The 25,648-nt window shown below is 39.1% G+C and overlaps 1 protein-coding gene across 1 annotated transcript in view; it reads left to right on the top strand.

Moving 5' to 3' along the window:
- Themis (thymocyte selection associated) overlaps positions 1-25,648 on the top strand; it is a 232,716-nt gene that overhangs the window by 198,906 nt on the left and 8,162 nt on the right. Inside the window, exon 5 of the mRNA XM_017589835.3 lies at positions 12,738-12,890. Coding sequence (XP_017445324.3) covers positions 12,738-12,869 — 132 coding nt within the window. The 3' untranslated portion in view covers positions 12,870-12,890. The remainder of the gene's footprint in view (positions 1-12,737; positions 12,891-25,648) is intronic.

Raw genomic sequence — 25,648 nt, 5'->3', positions numbered from 1 at the left:
ATGATCGTGTGTTTGATAAGAGGAATGGGCCTGACATCTCTTACCTTACAAGGAAGTAAAATAGATCTAGAGATAATTGAGGACCGAGTTGTAAACAGAAACTTACATTGCTGACAAGTTGGTAAAACATTGGGTTGGTGAGAGAAAACATAGAAACTGGCAAATAATGGATGGTATAGAAGCCGGGGCTCTTGTAATCTCCACAAATCGGCTGTTGGCACGCAGCTTCAGAAAGGGCTGGAGGAGAAGTGAGAGGAGGAGATAGCAGATAAGAAGGGAGGATGGAGGGGAAGAGCAGTTTAAGCAAAAGTGTGTGTGAGCAGCAGACCACCATACAGCCAAGATTTTGAGAATAGGAAAGTTCTAAATAATAAAGACTCATTCCACGGATATAAGAGGTTTAAAACACACAATAACAGTGGGGACATGGGACCTGAAGAGGCCACCTCCTGTAGCCAGGCAGGATCCCCAGTGGAGGGATAAGGAGACCAACCCACCCACAAAACTTTTGACGCCAAATTTGTCCCAGAGAAGAGAACAAAATCATAGTCAATCACTAATGGCCCAACTAGAAACCCATCCCATGAACAAGCACCAGTACCTGAGATTATTAATGGTACTCTGTTATGCTTGTACACAGCAGCCTAGCACAACTGAATGTTTGTGGGTAGAGATGTTGGTCAGTTGATAGGGTTCTTGCCTAGCTCACAGGAAGTCCCAGACAGATGCACAACACTACATGGATCAGACATTGTGGTGCATATGTATAATAGCACCGACGGACAGAGTCAGAAGGATTTGGAGTTCAAGGTCATCTGTGGATACATAGTGAATTCAATACCAGACTGTGATGTGTGAGACCAGGTTACAGAAATAAATGAGCAACAAAGACAACAACTACTGTGGCCAAGAAGCAGCCAGAAGAGCAAGGTGCGGCAGAATGTCTTCAGAACTAAGTCTATGAGAGGTGACAGACAGCAGCTTGCTGAGACCCCACCCAACGCTGGCCACTTAGCCAGTCACGACCTTTTTAATTTTGGCAACATTTTAGTACAAGGATGCCGCTTAGCATTTCTAGAGTGTGAATGCTTGACTCAAGTTGGACTGTATCATGCCCATCAGAGCTGTTCCTAGCGCAAACAACTAAGTGACATGGCTTCAGTCATTGCTACTTTCTTTTCTCTGCTTTTTAAAGGCTCTTATGAAAGGGTATGTTTTTGTCCTCAGAAAGTTAAAACGTAATTGTTAAGAAACAAATTCAAAATAATCTTACTGTGTTATTCAGCACACCACAGTTCCCATCCAGCATCTGCTGTGAAGCTGGCTCTGCTGGACCCTGCTTAAATGCTACACTCAAAATAATTTTACCCCAAACCAATTTAACCCAAATTGCGTCACATCGTTTTTAAACCATTGTAGTTTCTATTTCTTGATTTCTAAATAAGATGATTTGCCTGCCCTTTAGCCACCAATTACCCACCCAGAACCCAAGAGTTATGATTTTTCCATTAAAACAGAAACTATGAAACTACATGACCATAACCATGCAAGCTAATTGCTTTATGATTTGCAAAAGAGCAAGATAAGGAAGAAGGAAAAAGATTTGCCTGTGTACCAAGAGCTACTATGACACTAACGTCTTAAGTAAGCTGACCTTGGTGTCTGCAGGAGAGATGTTTGCCACATTAGCCAGAAAGCAGCAAATGCTTTTGCAAGCTTTTCTGATATGTGGTATTATAGGGCAAATATCACTGAAGATTGCAGGATTTCTCGCTCATCTCCATAAGAATAACAATTGTGTAAATTAGCTATCCCTTCTGTTCTCATTTTACAACAAAAAAATGTGTTGGTTAAGCAGTGCTTCTAATAGTTATGCCATCTTCAGCTAAACTCATAGATCTTTCTAGAAGTAGGCAGAATGATTGAGCTGTTCAGATTTATAATATGCTCTTGAAATGTATCCTTGGAAATGAGTATTTAAAAGACTCTTAATAACAAGTTGAAAGGTTTTGTCTATGGTAAGATGTTTATAATGCAAGACGTGATAAGGTTTTCTAATCACAGCAGCAGTACAGATGGCTTTGCTTGGATCTAATCTTAGAGGAAGGGGCGTTCTCTGAAGGGATGGGATGGAGGCTGTTATGTCTTATCCAGGGCAATACGGTCAGGAGGTACCTGAATCTTCATTTTCTAAAGATCAATGGTTTCTTCTTTGATCTCAGAGAAAGGGATGGAGAAATAGAAACCCTTTTAAATGCCCCCATTAAAGGGATAGTGTACACTGCCTGTCAAGTAAATTGGGCCCAAGAGGAGCTTAATGTCAAAATGTATGCACCCATGTCTGCTTGTGGAGCTCCTGACCAGCAGTGGGTCAGAGACCAGCTCATGTGGTCAAAGCTAGGGGAGCCCTGGGCCTGCAGGTTTCTAGAGGCCAGCACAAAGTCCCACCTGGGGAAGCCATGAACTGAGGCTGGAGGAAAAGGTAGAGATTGGCTTCGGTGTAAGGCCTGTCATGTGTGGCCTGAGTGGACTCACAGTAACAATGTAACAAAGAAAGGAGTTGAAAGATACAAAATGACAGCTTCTTTTAGAACCAGTAAAGCAGCACAAATGTACCTTTTTCCCACTGATATGAGAAAAAAATATATTCTGTGCAGAGAAGGCGATGGATAATTGTGTGAAACCTTAGAATATTGTCTGAAAGAGAGGGTGGTATGGATGGTCAGATTTAGATTAGTTTTTCACAGTTTGCGTTCCATGTTGTTTAAATACTTTCCCCGGAAAAAATCAAATTACATCAGAGTCTCATAATACAGAATGAGAAACTTCTTGCTGTTTTAATCCATTTTGTAAACTAAATTATTTATTGAGCTGAAGCCTGATGACTAAGGAGAACACACAAACGAAGGCCCAAAACAAAGGGAAAAATACTTTCAGCTTTCATGTTCTTAATGTGTTTTTCTTAATTTAATAATATCTCTGATCATTAAATTATTTGCAGCCACTCAAACAGAAACCAAACAAGAAGTCCTCACATATAGAAAGTGAAGAAAGTTTACATGGGGGGGGGGGGGTGCTGCATTCACTTTGGGACATCGGCACATGAAGGGACATTAATGGCAGGTGTCTGTCTTATACGGTTGGAGTATGGTTATGCAATCTCAGAATTAGTGCTCTTCTCCTAAGAACTAGTATTTCTCTGGAAGATGATTTCACTTGAGCAGAGCACAACAATAGGAGGAAAATTAGTAAAGAAATCCCCCCAAATCACCAGACACTTCTTCAGAGTTACCACTTAAGTATACTTTCTGAAGAGAAATAGTCTAGATGTTAAGACAGTAGCTGCTTATGGAAGATGAGAAGGTGCTTTCTTTAAAAGCTGGAGAGATGGCTTAGCGGTTAAGGGCACTGACTGTTCTTCAGGAGGCCCTGAGTTCAATTCCCAGCAACCACATGGTGGCTCACAACCATCTGTAATGGGATCTGATGCCCTCTTCTGGTGTGTCTGAAGACAGCTACTTATATACATAAAATAAATAAATCTTTAAAAAAAAACATAGAAAGGAATAGCATCGGAAATCATTTAATGGCCCTTTGGTATCAGCAGTTAGGATTCTTATGACTAGTTTGTTGGAAATCCCAAAGAACAAACAACATAACTTTGTAGACTATAGAGCTGCAGTAAAGGCCTGATGCGTGCCATTCCAAATCCATGCCAATTCATCTACTCTTTGCACACAGTTCCCTTCTGTAAGTTTCCTCTGGACTCTATCTTCAATCTGAAGGTTCAGCATCTAAGCAGTGCCGAACAGTCACCACCCGACATTTTTGTTTCATCTTTCGGGCAATTTTCTCATACCCAGGGTTCTGTGTTCATACTCAGTTCTGGATTCTCCCTTTACCTAACACAACTGTCATTTCCCCTTGTAATTTCTATAGGTAGTTGACCAGTGTAATTTGAGTCAGAACTATAAAGGATAGTATATAATTATATCTTTCAATGACACAATAATTAGCATGGTTAAAAGCACAGAATTTTAAATACACATTTGATAGATAAAATGAAAGGCTGGGGTAGAGAAAAGATTTTTTTGTAAGGAGGAGACACACTTGGGGTGTAGAATGAGAAGTCTCTATATATGAATGTCACTCAGAATTATGTCCACAGTAACATGGGATGGGGAACCAGCAATCCAGAATTCATGGTAATTAGAGATTAGTAGGAAAATAATAGCAGCGAGAAGAGACATGTTGGATAGCTAGGTGTTGGGCGTATGAAAGCAGTAGGAAGTAACAATGCAGGGGCAGGAAGTGAGAGCCAGAGACCATCGGCCCAAGGATAACTGGAACACGATGACCATCATTTAGAGTACGTGGGTCTCCAGTGCCCCTGCAGTCAGTGTACAACGGTAGAAGCTGTGTTCTAAATGAACATTGAACACGTGGTGAAGTTTGTGAGCCATAAAGGAAGAGAGAAAGTCAGTGTGAAATAATTCAGTAATCATGAAAAGGGAAAGGAGAGAGCTGAGGGTTAAGAGAAGGCAAGTGGGTAATGAGGAAATAACAATGTGGGAACTTCAATGTGGCAAAAACTAAATAGTAATTTTCTTTTCCTAATTTTACTTTTCTTGGATATTTTATGTATTTACATTTCAAATGTGATTCCCTTTCCCCCCCCCCTCTCCACCTGCTTCTTTGAAGATGCTCCCACACCTACCCACCCACCCACTCCTACCTCAATACCCTACACTGGGGAAACGAGCCTTCTCAAGACCAAGGGCTTCTCCTCCTTTTGATGCTGGACAATGCCATCCTCTGCTACATATGTGGCTGGGATGTTGAGGATAGTTTTTGCTATCCTGCAGTTTTTTGTTTTTCCAAATGAATTTGCAAATTCTTCTTTGTAACTCTGTGAAGAATTGAGTTGGAATTTTGATGGGGATTGCATTGAATCTGTAGATTGCTTTTTGACAAAATGGCCATTTTTACAATATTAATCCTGTTAATCCATGAGCTTGGGAGATCTTTCCATCTTCTGAGATCTTCTCCAATTTCTTTCTTCAGAGACTTGTAGTTCTTGTCATACAGATCTTTCACTTGCTTGGTTAGAGTCACACCAAGGTATTTTATATTATTTGGGACTATTGTGAAGGGTGGGTTTTTTTTCCTAATTTTTTCTTAGCCTGTTTATCCTTTGAGTAGAAGAAGTCTACTGATTTGAGTTAATTCTATATCCCACTACTTTACTGATGTCGTTAATCACCTGTAGGAGTTCTTTGATGGAAGTTTTGGGGTCACTTAAGGATATTATCATATCATCTGCAAATAGTGATATTTTGTCTTCTCCCTTTTCAATTTGTATCACTTTGACCTCCTTTTGTTGTCCAGTTGCTCCTGTTAGGACTTAAGTACTATATTCAGTAAGTGGGGAAGAGTGGGCAGCCTTGTCTAGTCCCTGATTTTAGTGGATTGCTTCAAGTTTCTCTCCACTTAGTTTGATGTTGATTACTGGTTTGCTGTATGTGACTTTTACTATGTTTATGTATGGGCCTTGAATTCCTGATCTTTCTAAGACTTTTATCGTGAAGAGGTGTTGAATTTTTTTTCAAATGCTTTCTCAGCATCTAATAAGATGATCATGTAGTTTTTTCTTTGAGTTTGTTTATATGGTGGATTACATTGATGGATTTCCATATATTGAACCATCGCTGCATCCCTGGGATGAATCCTACTTGATCATGATGGAACGATCATTTAGAAGTGATCTTGGATTCAGTTTGCAAGAATTTTATTGAGTATTTTTGAGTCAATCTTCATAAGGGAAATTGGTCTGAACTTCTTCTTTGTTGGGTCTTTGTGTGGTTTAGGTATAAGTATAATTGTGGCTACATAGAAGGAATTGGGTAGTGATCCTTCTGCTTCTACTTTATGGAATACTTTGAAAATTATTAGTATTAGGTCGTCTTTAAGGTCGGCTAGAACTCTGCACTAAACCCATCTGGTCCTGGGCTTTTTCTGCTTGGGAGACTTTTAATGACTGCTTCTGATTCTTTAGGAGTTATGGGACTATTTAGATGATATATCTGATCCTGATTTAACTTTGATACCTGGTATCTGTCTAGAAAATTGTCCATTATTCCAGATTTTCCAGTTTTGTTGAGTATAGGCTTTTGTAGTAGGATCTGATGGTTTTTTTTAAATTTCCTCAGATTATGTTGTTATGTTTCCCTTTTCATTTCTGATTTTATTAACTTCTATTGGTTAGTCTGGCTAAGGATTTATCTAACTTGTTGATTTCTCAACTATCCAGCTTCTGGTTTTGTTGATACTTTGTATAGTTCTTTTTGTTTCTACTTGGTTGATTTTAGGTCTGACTTTGATTATTTCCTGCCCTATCCTCATCTTGGGTGTTTTTGCTTCTTTTTGTTCTAGAGTTTTCAGATGTGCTGTCAAGCTATTATTGGATGCTCTTGCCAGTTTCTTTTTGGAGGCACTCAGAGCGATGAGTTTTCCTCTTAGCACTGCTTTTATTGTGTCCCATAAGTTTGGGTATGCTATGCCTTCATTCTCATTAAATTAAAAAATGTCTTTAATTTTTTCTTTATTTCTTCCTTGACCAAGTTGTCATTGAGTAGAGCATTATTCTGCTTCCATGTGTATGTTTGTGGTTGTTAAGACCAACCTTAATCTGTAATAGGATGCATGGGATTATTTCTGTCTTCTTGTGTATTATGAGGCCTGTTTCGTGGCCAACTATGTGGTCAGTTTTGGAGAAGGTACCATGAGGTACTGAGAAAAAGGTATATTCTTTTGTTTTAGGGTGAAATGTTCTCTAGATATCTGTTATTTGTATTTGGTTTATAACTTCTCTAAGTTTCGTTGTGTCTCTATTTAGTATCTGTTTCCATGATCTGTCCATTGATGAGAGTATGGTGTTGAAGTTTCCTACTATTATTGTGAGTAGTGCAATGTATGCTTTGACAGTAAAGTTTCTTTTATGAATATAGGTGCCCTTGCATTTGAAGCATAGATGTTCAGAATTATGAAGTCGTCTTGGTAGATTTTTCCTTTGATGAGTATGAAGTGTCCTTTCTTACCTTTTTTGATAAGTTTTGGTTGAAAGTTGATTTTATTTGATATTTGAATGGCTACTTCAGCTTGTTTCTTGGGACCATATGCTTGGAAAAAATTTTCCCAGCCTTGTACTCTTAAGTAGTGTCTGTCTTTGTCACTGAGGTGTGTTCCCTGTATGCAGCAAAATGCTTGGGTCCTCTTTACATATCCAGTGTGTTAGTCTTTGGCTTTTTATTGGAGAATTGATTCTATTGATGTTAGGAGATAATAAGAAATAGTAATTGTTGTTTCCTGTTATTTTTGTTGTTCAAGGTGGAATTATGTTTGTGTTGCTATCTTGTTTTGGGTTTGTTGTGAGACGTTACTTTCTTGCTTTTTCTAGGATGTAGTTTCCCTCCTTGTGTTGGAGTTTTCCATCTATTATCATTGTAGGGCTGGATTTGTGTAAATTTGGTTTTGCATGGAATATCTCAGTTTTTCCATCTATGTTAATTGAGAGTTTTGCTGGATATACTAGCCTGGACTGGCATTTGTGTCGTCTTAGGGTCTGTATGATACCTGTCCAAGATTTTCTCGCTTTATAGACTCTGTTGAGAAGTATGGCATAATTCTGATAGGTCTACCTTTATATATTACTTGACCATTTTCCTTTATTGCTTTTAATATTTTTTCTTTGTTTTGTGTTTCTTTGTATTTTGTGTTTTGACTCTTATGTGACAAAAGGAATTTCTTTTCTGGTCCAATCTGTTTGGAGTTCTGTAGGCTTCTTGTATTTTTATGGGCATCTCTTTCTTCAGGTTAGGGAAGTTTTCTTCTATACTTTTGTTGAAGATATTTACTGACCTTTAAATTGCAAATCTTCACTTTCTTCTATACCTATTATCCTTAGATTTGGTCTTCTCATTGTGTCCTGGATTTCCTGGATGTCTTGGGTTAGGAGGTTTTTACATTTTGCATTTTCTTTGACTATTGTGTCAATGTTTTCTATAGTATTTTCTGCCCCTGAGATTCTTTTTTCAATCTCCTCTTGTATTCTGTTGGTGATGCTTTTGTCTATGATTCCTGATCTCTTTCCTAGGTTTTTCTATCTCCAGGGTTTTCTCTCTTTGTGATTTCTTTATTGTTTCTCTTTCCATTTTTAGATCCTGGATGGTTTTATTCAATTCCTTGACCTGTTTGGTTGTATTTTCCTGTAATTATTTAAGGGATTTTTATGTTTCCTATTAAGGGCTTGTACTTATTTTCCTGTGTTCTCCTGTATTATTTTAAGGAAGTAATTTATGTCCTTCTTAAAGTCCTCTATCATCATCAACATCAGATGTGATTTTAAATCCAAATCTTGCTCTTCAGGTGTCTTGGGATATCCAGCATTTGCTGTGGTGTGAGAACTGGGCTCTGATGATGCCAAGTAGTTTTGGTTTCTGTTGTTTAGGGCCTTGTGCTTGCTTCTTGCCATCTGGTTATCTCAGATGTTAGTTGGTCTTGCTGTCTCTGACTGGAGCTTGTCCCTCCTGTGTGCCTATGAGCTTGTGATCTCAGTAATGAGAGCACTCCTGTGAGTTTAGCTCTCTCGGGTCAGGTTTTGGGTCTGGAGTGCTGTGGAACAGCCCTAGCTCTGGGTGCTGAGAGAGACCAGAAGGTTCTTATCCTAGGCCACCCTGCACCTCCCATGGCCTGTGTGCTCTTGGCAGGTCTCTTCTTGGATAGTCAGGGAAGTCAAAGTGGGGTCCCACTTTGGAGTGAGAGCACCTTTGGCAGACTAGCTCCCTGTTGGTAGGTTTTGGGTCTAAGGGCTATGGGACAGCTCCAGCTCTGGGCTAAGATGGAGACTGGAAGCAATAAATAGTAATTTATGCTGTGGAAACTTAGACTCATGGCACAGAATCTCAGTAAGTAAGAGGTTGTGATTGGGCCAATGACTCATGAACCACACAGATCTTTTGAGGTTCCATGCTTGGGACAGGACCTGGCTATGAATAAGGTAAAGAGTTTGAAAACCCTGCATATTTCAACCAAAGGAGACCCTACTTAGGTTCTTTCAGTAGATGTACATTACTAATTTATGAAATGCTAATATATTTCTAAAATATCTAAGCCCACTAATGTTTGCACCAAGAAATTCATATAGAAGTATAATGGCTGACCCATTATGATCAGGTGACTATTTTCTCCCACAGTAGGTTTATGGCAAAGGTCTCTAATAATAGCTAAAATATCTTCTTTAGCATTCGGACTACAGTGTAGCATTTATAACTCCCACAAGTTGCTAGATTTTCACCCCTTTTTTATTTATTCATTTGTTTAAATCTTTGGAGGCATTTGTTTACTTGTTTTGTATGGGCCTGAGAGAAGAAGGAGAAATGCTGTGTACTGCAGAGTACATGTGGGTGTCAGGGGACAACTCACGGGGTTCAGGTCTCATTTAGGGTTTCTGTGAATGAGTCAAATGCCAACTAATCAAATATGAGCTTGTGGGTCCCAGGGATCAAACTCAAGGTCATCAAGCTCCTCAGGCAAATGCCTTTTTCCATTGTCAGCTCAACGACCCCTCAGCATTTTAATATTATCAGTTGAATATGGTATGAAAAAACCCATTCAGCTACTTTTGTTTATTAATGTAGTTTATTGCTCACTATGGGGAATTTGTGATTTATTGTCTACCTTAGCATGTATGTAATTCAACAATCTAGAAGGTATGTACATGTTGAATATTCTTCTTTTCAAAGACTGTGTGATGATACCAGCAGGCTTGGCAATAGATTTAAAGTTTCATATTAAGTTACTGATTTTTTTTTCTTTATTAACTTGAGTATCCCATTACCTCCCTCCCCCCAACAATCACGTTCACTGGGGGTTCAGTCTTAGCAGGACCAAGGGCTTCCCCTTCCACTGGTGTTCTTACTAGGCTATTCATTGCTACCTATGAGGTTGGAGCCCAGGGTCAGTCCATGTATAGTCTTTGGGTAGTGGCTTAGTCCCCGGAAGCTCTGGTTATTGGCATTATTGTTCATATGGAGTTTTGAGCCCCTTCAAGCTCTTTCAGTCCTTTCTCTGATTCCGTCAACAAGGGTCCTGTTCTCAGTTCAGTGGTTTGCTGCTGGCATTCGCCTATGTATTTGCTGTATTCTGGCTGTGTCTCTCAGGAGAGATCTACATCCGGTTCCTGTCGGCCTGCACTTCTTTGCTTTATCCAGCTTGTCTAATTGGGTGGCTGTATATGTATGGGCCACATGTGGGGTAGGCTCTGAATGGGTGTTCCTTCTGCCCCTGTTTTAATCTTTGGCTCCCTATTCCCTGCAAAAGGTATTCTTGTTCCCCTTTTAAAGAAGGAGTGAAGCTTTCACATTTTGATCATCCGTCTTGAGTTTCATGTGTTCTGTGCATCTAGGGTAATTCAAGCATTTGGGCTAATATCCACTTATCAATGAGTGCATACCATGTGTGTTTTTCTGTGATTGGGTTAGCTCACTCAGGATGATATTTTCCAGTTCCATCCATTTGCCTATGAATTTCATAAAGTCATTGTTTTTGATAGCTGAGTAATATTCCATTGTGTAGATGTACCACATTTTGTGTATCCATTCCTCTGTTGAAGGGCACCTGGGTTGTTTCCAGTTTCTGGCTATTATAAATAAGGCTGCTATGAAGTTACTGATTTTTATATTTTTGGCTTGTAAGTGGAATATATGCACTATGATGATAAATGGTTAAATTTACTATTAGTACTCAAAATGATCATTTGATTTGTCCCTGGCAATATCACTAAATTTCCATCCTTTGATATTAGAAAGAGGATTTGAGGATTATCTATATTTGATTTACCACATAATTTTAATTGTCAAATATATTTGACAAGTCTGAGGCTGGCATATATTTGCATTGTTATGCAACACTATTTGGCATAGATGCTGGTTGAATGAAACAGTTATCACAGCACTGTTATACGGTAGTATTACATGACTACCGGGAAAAAAAATGTATGACATATAATTCAAATCACATTTAATGGGTTCATGAAGCTGTGGGGTTCAGCCAACATGAGTTGGTTTACACACTGGTCTAAACTGGTGTATCCTAAGTATCCTGGACTCCTATAGCTGTGTCTTACCTCAGCTTAGGCAATTCGTTAACCCAACTAAACCTCAGCTCATGGTCAGCTTCTTTCACACTAGCCTGAACCTGTTCTCATCACTTCATGGAAATGCAGATGTAAACAAACCAACAGTAGTGTGGTTATCTCTTAAGCCTCAGGTGTGTCAATATCCTGTTGACTTAAAAGAAGAGATATGGGCAAGCCAAAAGTTAAAACAGTAGGGCATTTTAATATTACAGACAAAGGACTCTGATAAAAAGAATGTAAACAAATGTGTAGCCAACAGTGTGATCATTAGTCTGTACTGACAGACAGAACCAATGGATTACAGAGTGACAGAAATCCTGACTGATGGACAAGGGTTATAGTTCCACAATTTTCTTGGTTAACCTAGGTGAATCAGGTCATCATACGGGACTCCCAATTCTTATATACTTCTAAAACTTCATAATCCTTTCATTCTAGAAATCCAAGTTTGAATGTGTTAAATTCTATATATAATTTTGTGAAGAACTTTAGAGTAAAGGTCATTGTCTTGACCTCAATGTCAAACAGGCTAATATAACTGGCCAAAACTGTCTAGCTAATTTTGACTACAAATCTGCTAGTATTTTATAATCATGTTCAAACTAATAAGCTTCTATTCTGAATTTAATTATGAAACAAAGGGCTGAAGTTTAAGTTCCCCCTTCGGTCTTTCTTGAATTTGGGATCATAACTATTGCATCTTTTGATGTATTCAATATGTCAGTATACTGTCAAACATTATGATATCTCCTAGGAGTGAAGAGTTGCAGGGGGCATTGATGCTGGGCCTTAATAATTCATGCTGATGAATTATTATTCTCAAATTGGCCAGAGGACTTTGTCAAAATTGCAAACTACTGATTAAAATGTGTATAAATTTAGAGGAGATATTAAGATTTCCTCTAAATAAAGTATAGAGGTTATTGGGACTGGAAAGATGGTTTAGTGGGTATGGACACATGTTACTCTTCTAGAAAACCTGGTTTGATTCTCAGCAGGCACATGACATCTCACAACTGTCTGTACCACTAGTTCCAAGGGATACACTTCCATTTTCTAGCCTCCTTGGCAATATGCATCCAAGTAGTACACATACATTCATACAGGTAAAACACTCACAATATACATAAAATTTAAAAATAATAAGTTCCCAAAAGAATAATGCAAAATTGATATATAATGTTGTGATATATGACAAAGTACTAGATTGTCTGACTATGATGGAAATAACTGGGTAGGAATGTTCTATGTGTAAAATATTTTATAAACCATGCGAGGAAAAAGTAATACATACAAATAGTTTTGGAAGATTATTTCCTCTTCTATAACAACCTTTTGTTCTACTCAGTTGGCTACTCAAAACTTGTATACTTAGATTACTAAAATATATTGAGAAACATAGGATTTCTAACTTGATTTGGCATATAGAATAGTCCCTTTCAGACATACAGAAATGATTCGCCATGTGATAAATCTTTATTTTTGTCATATCTCTAGAAGGCATTTATCTAGGACTGATAATTTATATGGCTTGTCATTTCAGAGTCACCACATAGACAGAGCCAAGAAGCTCCACCCAGATCACTGTAGCATGGATTCAAGCGTACCAGGTGGTTTTCAGAACGATTTGGCTGATGTGGAGAGACGGAAGAACAAACATGGGCCACTGCAGTAGCAAGCACTGATGTGCCTACAGGTCAGTTAAACCATAAAATGTTACTTTAACTAGCTACCCGATAAGGCTACTACACATAATTTCTTGTTGCCATGTTATTTGGAATATATTTGTGTAGAAGTCAGAGGTGAATGTTTGGAATCTTCCTTGGGGCTCTCTACTATTTTTTTAAAAGATGTATATTTTTATTTTGTGGGAATACTTGCCTGCATGTGTATCTAGATACCAAATGTATGCAGTGCCCTGGAAGGTGAAAAGGGGGTGGGAAATCTCCAGAGATTGGAGTTACAGAGGCTAATAATCAAGTCAGGATGCTAAGAGCACCCTTTTTGTATACATACCTTTGTGTATATAACAATTAAATACTCTTTAACCACTGAGCTATCTTTGGGGGTCATCTACCTAATTTTTTTAGGTAAGGTCTCTCACTGAACCTGGACCTCCCTCATCAGTTCAGCCAGGCTACTGTCTACCCAGGGATTCTCCTGTTTCTGCCCCCTTCAACTCTGGAGTTACTTATCTATGTCAGTGTTCTTGTTTTTCTATGTGGTGCTGGAAGTCTAAACCCAGGTCCTCCACAACAGGTACTTTTTTTTTTTTAACTCAGCCAGCTCCCTAGCCCAATCATAATTTTAAAAAAAATTTTACTAGATGAATAAATAAAATGTGTCTTAATGGTTTGAAAAGAGGACAAGATAACTGAGTTTTAACCAGTTCTCAGGCCTGTTCTTTATCCAGTGGATGATCATTAACACAGAAACCCACTGTCAAAGTGTATCTTTCCAAAGGAAGCTCAGGGATCATCATGGATGGAGTGTAAAACCCAGATGTTGGGGCAGATCAGAGAGAAACAGTGTATTCAGGACATGACTGCACCACAGTGCTCATAAACTCCCCAAGCTGCTGTTGTCTGTACAAGACCTGAGCAAGACCAAGCCAGTTTACCCTGGAGTGGGAATAGGTTCAACAGTGCTCACTTCTTCCTGGGGAGCTGTGGACAGATGATAGCCTCTAGGAAAGAAATAATTTTTAAAAGGTTTATCTCCTATTAGATCGGCTACACTCCAGTGTACGGCTCCATACCCAGGACTATATGCACAGCAAAAATCAGAGTCAATGTGTTACTAGGTAAATAAAAAAAATTAGGACACTAAGTTGGGATGAGTATGGAGGTGGAAGTGATCTGGGAAGAATTAAGAGAAGGAGTTTTGTCATATAGTCTAAATTTGTATCATAAAATTCATAAATACTGGGGGAGGGGAGGGGAAACTGTGGTCAAGATCTAATATGAGAGAAGAACTTTAAAAGAAAAGAATAAATTGTGATTAAAGATGCTGAGGTGTAACTCTCCATAATTGATGGCTTCTGGTGGGGGAGGGGGTGGTGCAAGTTGGGAAGGATGCAGTTTGCTTCCCTGGGCTGGCCACCAGGAGTTTGACCATGACTATATGGGTAGAACAAATTGACCTTTTTTTTGTTTTGTCTTTTGTTTCTTCTTTCTTTTTTTCTTGTTCTTCTCCTTTATTTTTAGGGCAAGGGGGAGTTCTCAAGGGTTTATGGCAGACCTGGGAAGACTAGAAAGTAAGGGCAATTAGAGTTCATGATGTGAAATTCCCAAGTAATCAATAAAAATATTATGAAAAAAAGAATTAATAAGAATATTAAAACCATAGCCTAATCAAAAGCAGACTTGCTTTATGATGATTTGGTTTATAGAGAATGTAGTATGGAGTTTTGTATCTCTACTGAACAGGAGCAGAAGGACTTGTGGAGGATCGTTCACAATCAATGGAGCTACCAGTCTAACTTCCGTATGGTGGGAATCTGACAAGCCTTAGCTAGAGAAAGGAGGATTTTCTCTTTCTTAGCAATATTTTAGACATACCAAACCAGCTCAATTCCTATGACACTTATCTTCAAAACTTCACATTTAGTTTGCAGGAAAATTGAAATTAATTATTCTCAAGCATATGGTTTGTTCCTCCCCCCTGTCCTTATTTGATTTTGTAGTGAGTACAGTTTTTTCTCCAAGGACATATGAAAGTCAAAATACTAGATCTAAGTCTCTGAAGTGTTTCTGCTCCGAACCCTGTACAATCTGAGTTCTTTCAAGTAGTTAGCTTACTGGCTTCTGACACTTCTATAAAAATATCCCATAGAGCTTTTCTTATTACGTTTTCATTGACTCTCTCCAAGTGATAAAATGAAATTCTGTAAAAAGCTTTGAAAACCATGCATATTGCAATTCCTCCACATTTCAAATACTAATCAAGTGTGACTATAAAAGAAACAACCGGTGCAGTGAAAATTGCTGTAGTGGGTTGAGACTCAAGCCATTATTAATTCATGGGAAACTATTTTTTTCTGTAAGATTATGGATCCTACAAAGTGCCAGATAACACAATTCCTGAGATCAAAGTTTTTGTTTCAATCACAGGGAACTTGGGTATCTAATCTTCCCAGAGTGCGCATTCCTGGGCTAGTACATCAGCTGCCCAAGCTGTGCCCTGAGCGAATAATGCAGCGTATTTGATAAACATTGGAAGTAGCCCTTCTTACACAGTGCCCATAAATGATGGGTTTAAGGACAAAAGGAGGCTCGGATTAAAATAATAGGTCTAGACTAGAGAGATGTCCTAGCTTCCTACAAGAGAATAAAATGAAATTTCCCTTTCTAGGCTAATTTCAGCATGTATTTGCCTGAAATTTTCAAACTAGTAGTGTGTGCAGAATATTTTTTTTTTGCTTTCCCATCTTCAAAGACAATGAGGTTGGAATCTTCAGTTTGAGCTATTACTGTGTGACAGTTTCATCCACAAAAATAAAAGAAAATAGAGCACAAATAAAATTTTGATTTTATTTTATTTTCGCCAACTTTAATTTTATTTCATACACACACACAGACACACACACACACACGTGTGTGTGTGTCTGTGTGTGTGTGTCTGTGTGTGTGTGTGTGTGTCTGTATCTGTGTGTGTGTACCTTTATTTAAAAATAAATTGATGGATTGGACTCACGCTTACCATACTTGGTAGGGATTGCCTCTCTCTGAGTAAACACTAGTTTTCTCTGAAATCAGGAGGAGCAAATAAGACCTTGTCTAAGCTGCTTTTCCCACCCTTTACTTCTTTCCTTAAGATGGCCTTGCTATGAGACCCAGGCTGGCTTTGAACTTACAATCCTTTGCCTCACCACTACAAGTCCTAGAACTATTAATATGTATTACCACAGTGACTTTTCCCCCAAATGCTTAGATATTAGTTAATGAATCCCCTCCTCTTTGGTGAAAATAGTAGATATTGAATCTTAAAGCCTATCTCAGACTTAAAATTCTAAATTATAAAGTCTCATTAGGACAAAGGCGTTATATTTTTTTTCCCAATCTTGTGTCTCTGGGTACCCAGTTTTGCTCATCAGATACAAAGAGATGAAATCTTACTGAAGAAAAGATCATTGAGCTAGATAGTGTGGACAATTAGAGGGATTTTGCTAAGTGGCCAAACAGGGACTATGCAATGGCAGTGGAATCGACTACAGTCAGACTCAGAGAAACTAACTCTGGACAGTATTGCCGGGGCCAATTTCTTTCTCTAAGAAACTGGTGAAAGCGCTTCACTGACCTCTCAGGTGACCTTCTGTAGGCCCTTAATTTACTCTAATAGCTTGGTGATTCTCACATCATCTTTTAGTAACACCATTATTAACTCGGCATGCGTTGTCTATAAATAGGAGTACAGTTCTCTGAAAGTGCCATGCGTGTGTGGTGTGAGGGTAAAAAAAGTTCCGACCTCTGCAGTCGTAGTGGTGGCTGCTGGATTTAAAATCTCCACATGCTCATATTGGGCCATGAGCAGTTAGCTAAAGTCTGTATTAGTCACATCGGCTCCAGATGTGTGCTAACTAGTCCATAGACAGGCTACTTTGAAGAGTTCACTGGATAAAGCAGGTGAAAGTTAATTTAACACGTAACAAACTCCGATTACGTCAGTGCTGTAAGAAGCTATTGACTCTATGAGTTGATGTTGAAGAACACTTCATTTTCTGACAGTACCTCAAAGAAGTCTTGATGTTGTGGGGTACTGAGGCTTAGTCTGCATGTTTTTCCTCTGAGAATTCTGTCCTCTGGGGAGTTCCTGAGGCTAAGAAGCATTGCTATGATGGAGTTAGCTGGACGAGCTGACCCTGATGTTTTTACAAGAGCGTGGTGCTCCACTGTTTAACCAGTTCAGGAGCCAATGAGTGTTATATGGAAATGTTTGCATTAAGCAGGTTTTTTGTCTGTTTGTTTGTTTGTTTGTTTGTTTGTTTACACACTCAGCCCCCTGGACTAATTTGCACCTGGCTAGATGACTGGGAAATGCTCTCGGGGCAAAAACAAAAATGAAGTAACAGAAACAGACATGGGCAGAGGAAGAAGAGAAGTCCTGATATAATCACCACAAAGACTTCAGGGCAAGCCTCAGGGAGTTCTGGGATGGGCGTGGCTCTTTAAAGGCGCCCTGAGTGGGAGCCGTCCTCAGCATCCTGTATCAGTTGATCATCGGATGTAGTTGTCCCTGCCAGGGGCTGTGACTGTGCATCAGGAGGTTTCATTTAGCCCAGGGCAAAGTCGTTCAGGATAATAGAATTAAATTTACTTGGGAGGTAGAACCTGTTATTATGTGGGTTACTCGTTAATTGCTGGGATTGCTTCTCATGAATTCTCTAGATGCACAGGGATCTGTTTCCCTCTTTCCGCCTTATGTGCTCCTCTGGAAGCTGCAATCTTTGTCAGAATACATAGATGTTCTTTATTAAATACACTTTATACTTTCTTGGCTCATAGTCCCTAATGCAATTTCTTCCTTTTTAACTCCTCAGCCAAGCCCCTTGAATTATCCTTAATCTTTAAATGGGAGCTGCCATCACTTGCCCTTCATAAACAACGCTAGTGAACCAGTGAGAGGAGCAGAAACCAGAAACAAAACAGTGTGCCTTGATTCCTATTCTCATCCCTGCCCCAAACCTAAAAGCATAGCTTTTGCCCAAGCTGTTTCATGTCTCTATTTTGTTTTATCATCCTAAAAGGCAGTCTTCATGCCTGTCAGCTTTGAGTGATTTTGATGTGATACCCTCTACTGAGAACATTGAAGTGGTTGGCCCCCAAAAGTCCCACATCTGAGTAAAACTCATGTAGGTTATTCCGTACATCTAATTCTCACTTCTGCTGGGAGACTGAACAGCGGAAAATAAAGGTGCCCCATGGGAAAATTCCCCTCCAAGGCCGAGGTAGAACCCAGGGACTAAAGACTGGACAAGAAGGGATCTAAGGAGGTCTTCGTATAGACATCGGTTTGACCTAATCCTGTAACCTATATCATGTTTCCATTGTATGATGGGAAATAGAATGTAAGTGGGTTTCTACTAAGGAATATTAAGGACTTGGTAAAGTAGGAGTTGTACATTTCAGGCCTTGTCATGGCCTTGTATGGCCTTGTATGGCCTAGTCATACCATGTCTGGAGGTTTTACTTCAGCTATTTCAATAATGCAACACATTTTTGTTTGTTTCTCAATTTTAATGAAGGGCCAGCTCTATGTTTTTGGTGCTGCTTAACAATGTTCTAAGCTCAGTAATGGCATTTAATCCCCAAACTAGAAAACCTATCATTTAAAATGTTAGATAATTTAAAACTGAGATCAACATCTGGCTCCTAATATGACAGGATTATATACTAAAAGACAATTCTATTTTTACTTGCTTAACTCAAATCTTGTATACATCATCAAGGTATATTGTGGCATTTCCAAACATGCACACATGTACTGATCAAACCAAGATAGCTAGCTTTCCCTACTTTATCCTTTTTTATTGCTTCAAGGTTTTCATTATTGTCTACATAAACTTTTATAACAGGTTATTGTTCCATTTGATGTTCAATGTTAATGCAAAGTTATTGCCAGAATACAAAAATCACAAAATTGTTAACCCCACCCCCCCATAGCTCTCAGCAACAACCTCTTACTTTGAAAGTAGTAAGATCATAAAGTACAGTGTTGTAAGATTGCTGTTCTTCATTGGCAAATGCTTGAATTTGGTTGAATGTCTCAGGGTGTGCTAGAGGGACAAGCAGAGACATTTTATCCTCTGACAGATTCTGAAATATCATCTGCCATTAGCACTTGTGTGAGCACTGACAGCCTTGCCCCTCTTCTCCCCTAGAGATTAATTTATTTTCTGCAGCTCTAGCTCTTTGCAGAGAGCTCTGCTTGTCAGCTTTCACCAATGGGATTTCTCATCAGCAGACTGGTAATTATAAGAATAGCACTGTGTAGTCATGGAGAGCAAATGATGGCTTTCTAGGCAAGGCAACCCCTTTCTTCTCTTTTCACTTCATCTGTTACTCCACAACTGCACAAATCCATGAACTACTAGCAAAATAGTGCTCAGAGTGGTGGGCTATTGTGGAAAGTGAGCAGCCTTTGCAACTAGACAGACCCAAGAGTGAATTCCACCTCAAAGAATGTCATGTCTTTGTGATATTTTTTTGCCTGGAAGCTTTGAGTTTGCACACAAATGCTCACATCACATGAATGTTCTTATACACAAAGAAAATCACTTGTGTGAACATTGAACTACATATGTGTATGTGTGTGTGTACATGTTGGTGTGCATGTGTGTGTGAGCGTGCATGTATGTGTGTATGCATATGTGTGTGTACATGTGTGTGTGCACATATGTGTGTGCATGTGTGTATGCACGTGTGCATGTGCATGTGCATATATGTGTGTGTTGTTGCTTTGGTGCTATATGGGCAAAGCTGAATAGCTGTGGCAGACTTTTACTATCTGGCACTTGAAAGAAAATGGTCACTAGTATGTGCTCTAGAAAATAACTCCTTGGTTCTTGTCATACCAATGATACACTTAGATACTTTTCTTGTGATTCTGACTCAGAGGATGCCTAGGAAGCACATTGGAAGCAGTGATAGAGAAGAAGAAGTGAGAGCAGCCTTGCCTTAGTCTCAAGCATTCATTGTAGCCACTGCATCAGCAAATTCTATTGGTTCTATCTCTACACTCTTGAACATGCCTATTTCTCTTCCATAACCATTGCTACCACCTTAGTGCAAATATCTGCTACTATCAACCACTGTTTCAGGACTTCTTTCCTCCTGTAACAGACTCCGACTGTATTGTCCAGGGTGCTGATCAGTGTGGTAGGAGATGCCTGCGATTCCTGCAGTTCCAGCCCTCAGAAGACAGAGACAGGGATAGACTACCACACTAATCACAGGACTCTTGAATAGGCTGATTCATTTCTTCTACTATTGTTCTATGATGTCCTATAATGTCTGTTCTCAATAAAACAGGCAACTGCAAGGTACTAAACCACACATAAATAATGAAAACCCTGGCCAGAAAACCCAACAAAGATGTCCCTCTCCCTGGCACCTCTGTTTAAGATCCATTGAATTCCTATTTTTCACACCCTTCAGAGAATTTCGAGTCATATTATTGGCCTAGAAATTACCATGAAACTTCCCACAGACCAGCCTTCAACTCTTTTGGTGGTCTCTTCCACAACAACCTTACCAGAAATGACAACCTCTTACCTGACACTGCCTCTTGCTTTCAGATTACCCAAGATAGCATATGCTTTCTTTATAAATTTTGGTTATTAGCCACCTGCACCACAGATGGGCACCATGATTAGAGGGATATTTTTAAAATTCCACCTTGTTCTAATTTTAGATGCTAAGAAACTGCTTGGCATGTGCTAAATTCTCAATAAATTTTTTTCTTAATAAAAAATGACCTTCAGAATGCTATTCTGTACTGTACACAATGTGGGGCACCTCTCAAACATTTTTTCTCTAGGTAAAAACATTCTCCAAGAACACAAAGATGAGCCTTAGCTCTGAAAAATAGTTGACTATCAATTAATCACCACAAATGAGAGAGATGTAGCAGTTGTTCATGTGTGTCATTAATACTTGGTCTTAGCCTATAGTTTGATCTCAAAATGTACCAAAAGAAGAAGGAGGGAGAGAGAGAGAGAGAGTGAAAGAGAGAGAGAGAGAGAGAGAGAGAGAGAGAGAGAGAGAGAGAGAATTATTGGCACATGGTTGAAAGCATGGGTGAAAATCCAGTTGAAAATGTTCAGGAGAGATTCCATGGAAGGCTCAGGCAGGGACTCTGACCTAAAGTAAGCCTCACTGAGGGTTTCACTCTTATACCTCAGACTTAGATTAGCAGTTTGTCTCTCAGTTTTCAGGGAAAGCGAAGTGTGTCCAGGCTTGATTTAAATTAATACTTTAGGAGATAATAGTTTTATAAGAAGATGTAAATATTTTGATTTCTACAAAATATGAAAAAATGGAGATTTTCCATCATTTTGATTATATATTTGGTAACTAAAAACTACTATAGATATAATTTTTAGCTGGAATGATAGGTTAATTTTGAACCTATGTATTTCTTCTAGTAAAGATCACTTGTTTATTTATATTTTTTAGAAGGAAGAATGATTTGTTATAATTTCTTAGGAACTTCCTCTGTATGAATCCAAATTCCTCTGTTACTTTCATCAGCTAAATGATTGGTTCAGCGGATCCTTAACTCAATGTAAAAAAGAAAAAAAGTCACCCTGTTTTACACCTGTGATATTTCCAAAGGAATGTGTGCTCAATGCCCCAAAGTAAAGGTTTTCATATCAATTTGCATTCTAAATTATGAGTAATTATCAGGAAAATGTTTCCTGTACCTTTTAAGATCTTGAGAGTGTGGTAGGAAGAGAATCTGGTCAATGTGAACTCTGCTCTGTCCCCTAGACTGGTCAGCAGAGTGTGGGTGCTAAGGGGCAACATTGAATGAGGTCAGGCTGTCTGAAGTGACCTAGAAAGTCACTTCTAAAATTAACCTGGCTTCTAGCCATTATTTCAGCTTGAGATAATATAATTATTCTAATATCCTCACCTCCCACTTCTCTGTACTATCTTAAATCAGTTTATTGACAGGGGAGAGTGAGACTAATAACTGTCAAGATGACAGACTGAACTTTCCTACCACAGGCTTATAATCCTTTTATGTGAGGATAGGACGGGGATAGCAAGTAATATTTCTGCTACACTTTATGTTTTACAAAGCACTTGAGATACATTATTTCATTTGATATTTCCTTAACTCGGTGCCTTGGTTATTATCATCAAAACTCACTCACTGATAAGGGAATGGAAGGCAAAGTTTAGTCAACCCGTGCAGCCATCGAGTCATATACTTAAGGCGCAAGGCCTAGGTCTTCTATTCTTTTTATTGTATAATCATTTAATTTTCCTTTTTCCCCGTCCCAACCAAGAAAAGAAACACTAAAAGAGAGAAATAATGTTGTCGTCCCTTTTTGCAGATAATGTCTCTAAGGTAGAAAGTGATAGGAAGGGAATTAAATCTGCACATACCACCTAAAATCTTTATTTTAATGTTTTTTTTAAATTTTTTTTATTAACTTGAGTATTTCTTATCTACATTTCGAGTGTTATTCCCTTTCCTGGTTTCCGGGCAAACATCCCCCTCCCCACTCCCCTTCCTTATGGGTGTTCCCCTCCCAACCCTCCCCCCATTGCCGCCCTCCCCCCCATAGTCTAGTTCACTGGGGGTTCAGTCTTAGCAGGACCCAGGGCTTCCCCTTCCACTGGTGCTCTTACTAGGATATTCATTGCTACCTATGGGGTCACAGTCCAGGGTCAGTCCATGTATAGTCTTTAGGTAGTGGCTTAGTCCCTGGAAGCTCTGGTTGCTTGGCATTGTTGTACATATGGGGTCTCGAGCCCCTTCAAGCTCTTCCAGGTCTTTCTCTGATTCCTTCAACGGGGGACCTATTCTCAGTTCAGTGGTTTGCTGCTGGCATTCGCCTCTGTATTTGCTGTATTCTGGCTGTGTCTCTCAGGAGCGATGTACATCCGGCTCCTGTCGGTCTGCACTTCTTTGCTTCATCCATCTTGTCTAATTGGGTGGCTGTATATGTATGGGCCACATGTGGGGCAGGCTCTGAATGGGTGTTCCTTCAGTCTCTGTTTTAATCTTTGCCTCTCCCTTCACTGCCAAGGGTATTCTTTTTCCTCATTTAAAGAAGGAGTGAAGCATTCACATTTTGATCATCCGTCTTGAGTTTCGTTTGTTCTAGGGATCTAGGGTAATTCAAGCATTTGGGCTAACAGCCACTTATCAATGAGTGCATACCATGTATGTCTTTCTGTGATTGGGTTAGCTCACTCAGGATGATATTTTCCAGTTCCAACCATTTGCCTACGAATTTCATAAACTCATTGTTTTTGATAGCTGAGTAATATTCCATTGTGTAGATGTACCACATTTTCTGTATCCATTCCTCTGTTGAAGGGCATCTGGGTTGTTTCCAGTTTCTGGCTATTATAAATAAGGCTGCAATGAACATAGTGGAGCACGTGTCTCTTTTATATGTTGGGGCATCTTTTGGGTATATGCCCAAGAGAGGTATAGCTGGATCCTCAGGCAGTTCAATGTCCAATTTTCTGAGGAACCTCCAGACTGATTTCCAGAATGGTTGTACCAGTCTGCAATCCCACCAACAATGGAGGAGTGTTCCTCTTTCTCCACATCCTCGCCAGCATCTGTTGTCCCCTGAGTTTTTGATCTTAGCCATTCTCACTGGTGTGAGGTAAAAACTCAGGGTTGTTTTGATTTGCATTTCCCTTATGACTAAAGATGTTGAACATTTCTTTAGGTGTTTCTCAGCCATTCGGCATTCCTCAGCTGTGAATTCTTTGTTTAGCTCTGAACCCCATTTTTTAATAGGGTTATTTGTTTCCCTGCGGTCTAACTTCTTGAGTTCTTTGTATATTTTGGATATAAGGCCTCTATCTGTTGTAGGATTGGTAAAGATCTTTTCCCAATCTGTTGGTTGCCGTTTTGTCCTAACCACAGTGTCCTTTGCCTTACAGAAGCTTTGCAGTTTTATGAGATCCCATTTGTCGATTCTTGATCTTAGAGCGTAAGCCATTGGTGTTTTGTTCAGGAAATTTTTTCCAGTGCCCATGTGTTCCAGATGCTTCCCTAGTTTTTCTTCTATTAGTTTGAGTGTGTCTGGTTTGATGTGGAGGTCCTTGATCCACTTGGACTTAAGCTTTGTACAGGGTGATAAGCATGGATCAATCTGCATTCTTCTACATGTTGACCTCCAGTTGAACCAGCACCATTTGCTGAAAATGCTATCTTTTTTCCATTGGATGGTTTTGGCTCCTTTGTCAAAAATCAAGTGACCATAGGTGTGTGGGTTCATTTCTGGGTCTTCAATTCTATTCCATTGGTCTATCTGTCTGTCTCTGTACCAATACCATGCAGTTTTTTATCACTATTGCTCTGTAATACTGCTTGAGTTCAGGGATAGTGATTCCCCCTGAAGTCCTTTTATTGTTGAGGATAGTTTTAGCTATCCTGGGTTTTTTGTTATTCCAGATGAATTTGCAAATTGTTCTGCCTAACTCTTTGAAGAATTGGATTGGTATTTTGATGGGGATTGCATTGAATCTGTAGATCGCTTTTGGTAAAATGGCCATTTTTACTATATTAATCCTGCCAATCCATGAGCATGGGAGATCTTTCCATCTTCTGAGGTCTTCTTCTATTTCTTTCCTCAGTGTCTTGAAGTTCTTATTGTACAGATCTATTACTTGCTTGGTTAAAGTCACACCGAGGTACTTTATATTATTTGGGTCTATTATGAAGGGTGTCGTTTCCCTAATTTCTTTCTCGGCTTGTTTCTCTTTTGTATAGAGGAAGGCAACTCATTTATTTGAGTTAATTTTATAGCCAGCCACTTTGCTGAAGTTGTTTATCAGCTTTAGTAGTTCTCTGGTGGAACTTTTGGGATCACTTAAATATACTATCATATCATCTGCAAATAGTGATATTTTGACCTCTTCTTTTCCGATCTGTATCCCCTTGATCTCCTTTTGTTGTCTGATTGCTCTGGCTAGAACTTCAAGAACTATATTGAATAAGTAGGGAGAGAGTGGGCAGCCTTGTCTAGTCCCTGATTTTAGTGGGATTGCTTCAAGTTTCTCTCCATTTAGTTTAATGTTAGCAACTGGTTTGCTGTATATGGCTTTTACTATGTTTAGGTATGGGCCTTGAATTCCTATTATTTCCAGGACTTTTATCAAGAAGGGGTGTTGAATTTTGTCAAATGCTTTCTCAGCATCTAATGAAATGATCATGTGGTTCTGTTCTTTCAGTTTGTTTATATAATGGATCACGTTGATGGTTTTCCGTATATTAAACCATCCCTGCATGCCTGGGATGAAGCCTACTTGATCATGGTGGATGATTGTTTTGATGTGCTCTTGAATTCGGTTTGCCAGTATTTTGTTGAGTATTTTTGCGTCGATATTCATAAGGGAAATTGGTCTGAAGTTCTCTTTCTTTGTTGTGTCTTTGTGTGGTTTAGGTATAAGAGTAATTGTGGCTTCGTAGAAGGTATTCGGTAGTGATCCATCTGTTTCAATTTTGTGGAATAGTTTGGATAATATTGGTATGAGGTCTTCTATGAAGGTTTGATAGAATTCTGCACTAAACCCGTCTGGACCTGGGCTCTTTTTGGTTGGGAGACCTTTAATGACTGCTTCTATTTCCTTAGGAGTTATGGGGTTGTTTAACTGGTTTATCTGTTCCTGATTTAACTTCGATACCTGGTATCTGTCTAGGAAATTGTCCATTTCCTGAAGATTTTCAAGTTTTGTTGAATATAGGCTTTTATAGTAA

The sequence above is a fragment of the Rattus norvegicus genome, chromosome 1 (genome assembly GCF_036323735.1).
Source record: "Rattus norvegicus strain BN/NHsdMcwi chromosome 1, GRCr8, whole genome shotgun sequence".
Lineage (NCBI taxonomy): Eukaryota > Metazoa > Chordata > Mammalia > Rodentia > Muridae > Rattus > Rattus norvegicus.
The sequence above is the reverse complement of the archived record's forward strand: the minus strand, read 5'-3'. Positions and strand labels throughout refer to the sequence as shown.